The sequence below is a fragment of the Ursus maritimus genome, unplaced genomic scaffold, assembly GCF_017311325.1.
Source record: "Ursus maritimus isolate PB19 unplaced genomic scaffold, ASM1731132v1 scaffold_32, whole genome shotgun sequence".
Lineage (NCBI taxonomy): Eukaryota > Metazoa > Chordata > Mammalia > Carnivora > Ursidae > Ursus > Ursus maritimus.
Genome location: NW_024425786.1, coordinates 30,860,530 through 30,869,755, shown reverse-complemented (window position 1 = coordinate 30,869,755; position 9,226 = coordinate 30,860,530). Strand labels below are relative to the sequence as shown.

The 9,226-nt window shown below is 46.3% G+C and overlaps 1 protein-coding gene across 5 annotated transcripts in view; it reads right to left on the bottom strand.

Moving 5' to 3' along the window:
* Window positions 1-7,665, bottom strand: part of ZFP69 (ZFP69 zinc finger protein) — a 33,426-nt gene extending 25,761 nt beyond the window's left edge. For 2 of the 5 annotated variants that reach the window (XM_008711986.2, XM_008711987.2), the window contains exons 1-2: window positions 5,813-7,018; window positions 4,452-4,537 (exon numbers count right to left, since the gene is read on the bottom strand). In XM_008711986.2, the coding sequence (XP_008710208.1) occupies window positions 4,452-4,537; window positions 5,813-5,939 (213 nt within the window). In that variant the 5' untranslated portion in view covers window positions 5,940-7,018. Of the gene's footprint in view, window positions 1-4,451; window positions 4,538-5,812; window positions 7,019-7,304 lie in introns of those variants that run through there. The other 3 variants (XM_040619330.1, XM_040619332.1, XM_040619331.1) reach the window with 3 other exon arrangements.
* Between the last annotated feature and the right edge of the window lie 1,561 nt (window positions 7,666-9,226).

Genomic DNA, 9,226 nt, shown 5'->3' with positions numbered 1-9,226 from the left:
TCCCATAACGCCACAGTGTTGCAGATTGGATAAAAAGAAATGACCCATCCATTTGCTGTCTACAAGAAACTCATTTCGAACCCAAAGATGCATTCAGACTGAGAGTAAGGGGATGGAGTACGATCTTTCACGCAAATGGTCCTCAAAAGAAAGCTGGGGTAGCAATTCTCATATCAGATAGATTGGATTTTAAACTAAAGACTATAGTTAGAGACACAGAAGGGCACTGTATTATTCTTAAAGGATGTATCCAACAAGTGGATATGACAATTATAAATATATATGCCCCCAACAGGGGAGCAGCAAGATACATACACAAGCGAACTCTTAACCACAATATAGAGACATATAGATAAAAATACATTAATAGTAGGGGACCTCAACACTCCACTATCAGAAATAGACAGAACACCCATGCAAAAAATCGACAAAGAAACAAGGGCTTTGAATGCCATACTCGACGAGTTGGACCTCATAAATATATATAGAACACTACACCCCAGAACCAAAGAATACTCATTCTATTCTAATGCCCATGGAACATTCTCAAGAATAGACCATGTTCTGGGACACAAAACAGGTCTCAACCGATACCAAAAGATTGAAATTATCCCCTGCATATTCTCAGACCACAACGCTCTGAAATTGGAACTCAACCACAAGGAAAAATTTGGAAGAAACTCAAACACTTGGAGACTAAGAACCATCCTGCTCAGGAATGACTCGATAAACCAGGAAATCAAAAATCAATTTAAACAATTTATGGAGACCAATGAGAATGAAAACACAACAGTCCAAAACCTATGGGATACTGCAAAGGCAGTCCTAAGGGGGAAATACATAGCCATCCAAGCCTCACTCAAAAGAATAGAAAAATCTAAAATGCAGTTTTTATATTCTCACCTCAAGAAGCTGGAACAGCAACAGAGGGACAGGCCTAATCCACTCACGAGGAAGCAGTTGACCAAAATTAGAGCTGAAATCAATCAAGCAGAAACCAGAAGTACAGTAGAGCAGATCAACAGGACTAGAAGCTGGTTCTTTGAGAGAATCAATAAAATTGACAGACCACTGGCAAGACTTATCCAAAAGAAAAGAGAAAGGACCCAGATTATTAAAATTATGAATGAAAAAGGAGAGGTCACGACGAACACCATTGAAATTGGAAGGATTATTAGAAATTTTTATCAACAGCTATATGCCAATAAACTAAGCAATCTGGAAGAGATGGAATCCTTCCTGGAAACCTATAAACTACCAAGATTGAAACCGGAAGAAATTGATTCCTTAAACAGGCCAATTAATTATGAAGAAATTGAGTCAGTGATAAACAACCTTCCAAATAACAAAACTCCAGGCCCGGACGGTTTTCCTGGGGAATTCTACCAAACATTCAAAGAAGAAATAATACCTATTCTCCTAAAGCTATTTCAAAAAATAGAAACAGAAGGAAAGCTACCAAACTCATTCTATGAGGCCAATATTACCTTGATCCCCAAACCAGGCAAAGACCCCCTCAAAAAGGAGAATTACAGACCGATTTCCCTAATGAATATGGACGCCAAAATCCTCAACAAGATACTTGCTAATAGAATCCAACAGTACATTAAAAGGATTATCCATCACGATCAAGTGGGATTCATACCTGGGATGCAAGCGTGGTTCAATATTCGCAAATCAATCAGCGTGATACATCATATCAACAAGAAAAGACTCAGGAACCATATGATCCTCTCAATCGATGCCGAAAAAGCATTTGACAAAATACAGCATCCTTTCCTGATTAAAACCCTTCAGAGTGTAGGAATAGAAGGTACATTTCTCAATCTCATAAAAGCCATCTATGAAAAGCCTACTGCAAATATTATTCTCAATGGGGAAAAGCTGGAAGCCTTTCCCTTAAGATCAGGAACTCGACAAGGATGCCCACTCTCGCCACTATTATTCAACATAGTACTAGAAGTCCTTGCAACAGCAATCAGACGACAAAAAGGGATCAAAGGTATTCAAATTGGCAAAGAAGAAGTCAAAATGTCTCTCTTTGCAGATGACATGATACTCTATATGGAAAACCCAAAAGAAGCCACTCCCAAACTATTAGAAGTTATAGAGCAATTCAGTAACGTGGCGGGATACAAAATCAATGCTCAGAAATCAGTTGCATTTCTATACACGAATAACGAGACCGAAGAAAGAGAAATTAGGGAATCCATCCCATTTACAATAGCACCAAAAACCATACGTTACCTTGGAATTAACTTAACCAGAGACGTAAAGGACCTATATTCTAGAAACTATAAATCACTCTTGAAAGACATTGAGGAAGACATAAAAAGATGGAAAGATATTCCATGCTCATGGATTGGAAGAATTAACATAGTTAAAATGTCCATGCTACCCAGAGCAATCTACACTTTCAATGCTATCCCGATCAAAATACCGAGGACATTTTTCAAAGAACTGGAACAAATAGTCCTTAAATTTGTATGGAAACAGAAAAGGCCCCGAATCTCCAAGGAACTGTTGAAAAGGAAAAACAAAGCTGGGGGCATCACAATGCCGGATTTCGAGCTGTACTACAAAGCTGTGATCACAAAGACAGCATGGTACTGGCACAAAAACAGACACATAGACCAATGGAACAGAATAGAGAGCCCAGAAATGGACCCTCGGCTCTTTGGGCAACTAATATTTGATAAAGCAGGAAAAAACATCCGGTGGAAAAAAGACAGTCTCTTCAATAAATGGTGCTGGGAACATTGGACAGCTACATGCAAAAGAATGAAACTTGACCACTCTCTCACACCATACACAAAAATAAACTCCAAATGGATGAAAGACCTCGATGTGAGACAGGAATCCATCAAAATTCTAGAGGAGAACATAGGCAGCAACCTCTACGACATCGGCCAAAGCAACCTTTTTCATGACACATCCCCAAAGGCAAGAGAAACAAAAGATAAAATGAATTTATGGGACTTCATCAAGATAAAAAGCTTTTGCACAGCCAAGGAAACGGTCAGAAAAACTAAGAGGCAGCCCACGGAATGGGAGAATATATTTGCAAATGACACTACAGATAAAGGACTGGTATCCAAGATCTACAAAGAACTTCTCAAACTCAATACACGAGAAACAAATAAACAAATCAAAAAATGGGCAGAAGATATGAACAGACACTTTTCCAATGAAGACATACAAATGGCTAACAGACACATGAAAAAATGTTCAAAATCATTAGCCATCAGGGAAATTCAAATCAAAACCACACTAAGATACCACCTTACGCCAGTTAGAATGGCAAAAGTTGACAAGGCAAGAACCAACAAATGTTGGAGAGGATGTGGAGAAAGGGGATCCCTCCTACATTGTTGGTGGGAATGCAAGTTGGTACAGCCACTCTGGAAAACAGTGTGGAGGTCCCTTAAAAAGTTAAAAATTGAGCTACCCTATGATCCAGCCATTGCACTACTGGGTATTTACCCCAAAGATACAGACATAATGAAGAGAAGGGCCATATGCACCCCAATGTTCATAGCAGCATTGTCCACAATAGCTAAATCGTGGAAGGAACCGAGATGCCCTTCAACAGATGACTGGATTAAGAAGCTGTGGTCCATATATACAATGGAATATTACTCAGCTATCAGAAAGAACGAGTTCTCAACATTTGCTGCAACATGGACAGCACTGGAGGAGATAATGCTAAGTGAAATAAGTCAAGCAGAGAAAGACAATTATCATATGATTTCTCTTATCTATGGAACATTAAGAACTAGGAAGATCGGTAGGGGAAGAAAGAGATAAAGAAAGGGGAGGTAATCAGAAGGGGGAATGAAGCATGAGAGACTATGGACTCTGAGAAACAAACTGAGGGCTTCAGAGGGGGGAGGGGGGAATGGGATAGACCGGTGATGGGTAGTAAGGAGGGCACGTATTGCATGGTGCACTGGGTGTTATACGCAACTAATGAATCATTGAACTTTACATCAGAAACCAGGGATGTCCTCTATGGTGACTAACATAATGTAATAAAAAAACATTAAAATAAAAAAAATGTCAGAACCTTCTTCTCTCTTAACAAAGTTTGTTTTTGAGTTTAAAATACAAAAAAAAAAAAAAGATGTACATTTTAGACTCCAAGTGGTATCTGTTTGTTTTTAGGGGCTAGAATTCCATCACTCATTCTGCTTTCGCGCAGAAGTCAGCACAGCGCTAATCTAGATGTTGGTCATAAACAAGAGTTAATAGGAAGAAAGCCACCATAAGGAGGGGATGGCCACCACTGCAGCCCAATTTTCTGTAGAAGAGCATCTTGCACTGAGCTCCCTATGTTGAATCTGTTAGCCCCACACCCCCTCACACTTAAAAAAAAAAAAAAAAAAAAAAAGGCAAGTTAAAGCCTTAAAAACCAAACAGCATGGCAAGGAAATGAAAGGAAACCAACCCACCTGGGATTCTGCTGCTGGGGACCCAGATGGGACTTCATCCTTCAAACTTTCTCCCTGGATCTCATCAGCATCCTGAGAGAGCAGTGCTAAAGAAGGGAAAGAGCTATGAAGTTTATATCTCCCCAAATCTCCCAAAAAGAAAAAACTGCCTGCAGATCTGCTGAACATGGCTTTTCTCTCAAAACCTTCACAGAGAGGGACACGTAGAGCACCTCAGAGCAGTAGGAGCCTCCTTAATGAGGAGGGTCTGCAGTATGTTGCTTTGGGCATTAGTACTTCCCAATGGTCAACACTGGTCCAAAAGCACAGATTTACCAGGCCCCTCCTCTGTTCGAAGGATTCTGACAAGAAGGAAAAATCCAAACACTTCCCATGGCCTTCAAGGCGCTCTACAATTCGCCTGAAGCATCCTTTCCCAACGTTAGTTTCTGCCAGCCGCCACCCTTTATCCATCCCACCCATACATTAGCCACTTTCTTAGCCCTCAGTTAGACCGGGATATTCCCCATTCTCTGAACCACTCTTAAGGCAATCATTTCTGCACCCTTTCCCCAAATTTTCTACAAAAAACTTAAGATATCTTTCAAGACCCAATTCAATGCTATCTGCTTTGTGAAAATTTCTCTGATAAATACAATCAGAAGAATGTTTCCTGTCTCTTGTCTTCCAAAAGAAGTTTACCCTAGCATTTTCTTATGCTACCTTCTATTACTTTGATCTGGATATGTGTCTATCTCCTTCAATTAACAACAAGCATTGGAGATCATTATTCATTTTTCCATCGGTCAAGACCCTTAGCAAGGTCCCTGCCTGCTGCAGCGAGAACAGATATCAGCTGGACTTGAAGTGTTAAAGGTATGAACTAAGAGACCGTGTGAGACACACAAATTCCTCTGTCCATCTACCTGTCCTGACCAGACCACCAGATAAGGTGTAACCTTGGACACGTTTCCCACTGATCTCCTGTAAACTGAGAGTCATCAAGCATGTCATTCCTTCCTCCCAGAAGAAAAGAACTGCTCCTTTTGAAAAACACTGGCTTTGGGCCAAAATGACCAAAGGAAGGAAGACTTTGGGAGGGCGTTAGGGAGTAGAAACCTTTGACCCCATATACTTGGGAGCCACTGGTGGGGAACACTGCTGTGCTGTATCTGAGGACTGGAGATGGCAGCAGCATGGAGCACATGGCGCGAGGAGCCCAACATTTCCTCCCCTCCCCAAAAGCCACAAGCACGAACCCCAAAGACCTGCTTTCCCCCAATTTTCTCCCCAAGAGATCACCTCAATGAAGTGTACCTATCCTTTCACACACAAATTGAGAATTCTTCTCTCGCCATTCCCCTCCCTCAGCCTGGTCTCACCTTCTCCTTCAAACATCTTAGTCACGTCCTCCCACAAGGGCGCCCCCTCCTTGGCCTTCTTCGGATGGCGCAGCTTCACGCAGGTGCCGGCCTCCGTGGGCAGGGTGATGAGGAGCTGCTGCAGCATGACGACGCCCCCCGCCCCCGACTGGGCTTGTCCACTTCCAGGGAGGAAAACGGCCAGAGCCTCTCCTGAGACGCTTCACAGGTGTGTCGTCTCCTCTGAGCACAACCTCCTGCCCTTGGGACTTTGGCGTGTCCCTGTGGCACCAGAAGCTGGGGGCTCCTAGAGGCTGATGTGACTTTAACTCTGAAACACTGACTTCTCTCTTGAATGAAGAACTGCCTCCTCGGGAGGCAGCCAGTTGAGTAGGCTAGAGTGCATGCCTCTATATTCTTCTAGAAGAGCAAAAGGCAGAAGAGGGATTCAGAAGCACCCACCACACAGCCAGAACTCCAGAACTTGCAGAAATCTATTCTAAACTGCAAAAGATCCAAAAACAAAGACTTGGCATCAACGTGGATTCTAAGTATAATCAGTGCTCTTGGACGTGGCTGTCTCCCCGTTCCGTAGGCACATAGGCAAACAGCCAAAGATACAAACAGGCACAGACACTGCCTTGACGTCCCTCCTTGTGAGCTGCAAGCACCTTCTGCCTCTTCGGAGTGAAGAGGGCAAGCTTTGAAATCAGACAGCTTGGGTGAGAATCCTGACACCTGTACTTAAAAAGCTCTAAGGCACTTCAACTCTCTGAGCTTCAGTTTCTTCGTCTATAAAACGGGGATAACAATTATACTTTATAGGGCTCTAATACTAATGCAAACAATGTCAGGCATGCAAAAACCCTTAATAAATATTACTATAAACCTTTTGCTTTAATGCTGCACCACACACAGCATTATCTTTTTAAGCTACTTTTTAAAAACAATTCGAGATCTAAATTTAAAGTTCAAGTGTCATAAGTGATGGAATAATCACACAGCTGCATTTTCACATGACCAAACAGCGCTAGACACAACCCCACCCACGCAGATGCCCAGCAGCCTGCAAGTCCTTTTAACCTGTTAATACGTCTCCTGGTTTCAGAAACTTTAAAATTGGGTGAGGGGTGTGTGTTCAGATGGAGGAAATACAGTACTCTGAGTATCATGAGGACTAGTGCAGAACTGTTTGTAAAAGGAAAATCTGGGAACAACTCAAATCTATCATCTCATCCACCCCCGCCCGGGCATCTGATTAGGTGCCTCCGCAGTGACCAGGTCCAGCACATCTGGGGCCCCACGTACAGTCCGAGCTCCGTGCAAAGGGAGCCGGCCCAACTTTTTGAAGTTTGTGAGGAAGGGTACGTAGCTTACGGGCTCCCTCCACCCCCCCCCCCCCCCGCCGGCCCCAAGCTGCGCCCGATGCACAGAAAGGAGCTGCATCCTGCGGGCTGAAGTATGTGGAAATACCCTGCCCCGAATACGTATGTAAAAGTAAACGTCGAGTTACCGAAGTGGGGAAACTTTCGAACCATCATTTAGAAGCTGGCCCTCCTCACTGCTCCCGGCCGTGCCTCCCCGGGATGGAGGCTGCCGACCCGCGAAGCCTCACCAGCTCGGCCCTGTATGCTGCTGGGATCAGGGACGCCGCCGCAAGAGCACTCGCTCCCGAGGCTTTCGGCGCCACTGGTGTCTCTTCGGAGGACCGGGAGGTAGCAGATTTTGTTCTTCCCCAGCCTTCGTAGACCACATGCCCCCGCTCACCGACGATTCTCCGAAACACGCCCCACGTTCCCGCAGGCTTCCTTCGGGAGCCCGCGGGACCTCGACCTCGGCCTCCGCCCCAGACGCCGGGCTTCTTCTCCCCGCTCCCGGCTTCCCGCGAAGCCGGCCTAAGGCCGGCCGCCGCACCGCATCATGCCGCCGCCCTCCCAGGCGGCCTTCCGCGGCCGCGCGCCGGGCAGCGGGGCTCCACCGGCCGCAGTGGGAGGGCTGCCCCGGCCCCGCTTCCCGCAGACGCGGGCGAGGATACACCTCGCGGGCTGTCGCTCTGACGCCGGGCCCGCGGCAGCGGCGGCCGGTTCCACCCGCCGCCCCGCCTCGTGGGCCGCAGCCCCGGGTCGTCCGGCGCCTCCGTCCTCCCAACGCGCTGCGCCGTCGCTCGCGGCACCGGTCGCCCCTGCACCGCCCGGCCCACCCCCGGCCCGGTCACCCCACGCGGCCGCGCAGCCACCCGCCCAGCGCGCGCGTCTTCCGGCGGCTCCGCACGCCCCGCCGCGAGCTCCGCCCACAAGGGACCGCCCCGAGCCCGCCCCTCCCGGGAAGCCGGCGCGCCCGAAAACCCGGCACCGGAGCGGCGGACGGCGCCCGGGGCGCCCAGACCTGGGGACAGCGGCCAGCCCGCCCACCATGGGTGGGGCCAGGCGGCCTCCGGAGGGACCACGTGGCCCTCCAGCTCTTCTGGTAGGAGGGCCCCCTTCTTTGTCATCCTGTCATTCATTCGTTCAGCAACTCTCTTGAGTGCCTACCATGGGTCCCGCATTGTTACAGGCTCTGAGCATATAGCAGTTATCAAAATGATCCCTGCTCTCTTGGATCTTAACTCGTGAGGAATTAAATAGATAATGTTAAACAGAAATTCAGCCCAGTACGGTTGAAGATCTAACTGGCTTGAGTGATTCATGAATCGATCCATGATCTAGCAAGTAGAGGGGAGCACTAGAGAGTTGTATAAAACAGAAGGTTTTCTAGGAGTGAGCGTGGGGCAAGGAAATTATTAGCGAAAGAAAAGAAAGGATTGTTCCATGAAAGGTCACCTTCTCTCAAAGGTTAGAGCTGGGGGTCTAATTGGGTGGATTACCTCACTTACCTTTGGGGGATGGAGAGGGCCCATGTGACATATTAGCTTAGTGGTGCCAGACCACAAAACTCCTGCTTGACTTGTTAAACACTACATTTCTGGGGGTGGTTGGAATTGCAATTAGCCTAGCTATTAAGCCCCGGTTTAATGACATGGCCTAAGTGACCCCATTTTGAGCCTGTGGTTTTCTTCTTAACAATAAAAAATAGAAAAATTGGTAACATCCCAGATGATGGTAAGGGCTATGAGGGAGCAGCGCGTGGAAACGGGATAATGACTTTCTTTTTCTGGTAATAGTGGGGCTAGAGTTTTCATATCAACCCATCTCAGAAAACAATAAATTAAAAACTGAAGTCTGGGGCGCCTGGGTGGCTCAGTCGGTTAGGCCTCTGACTCTTGGTTTTGGCTCAGGTCACGATCTCAGGGTTGTGAGATCAAGCCCCACATCAGGCATGGAACTGGCTTGAGACTGTCTCTCTCTCTTTCCCGCTCAGAAAAAAAAGAGAAAAAAGTCTGGAATATATATTTCTAATGTTCTTAAAGGAGCGCATTAGTTTGTTAGGACGGCCACA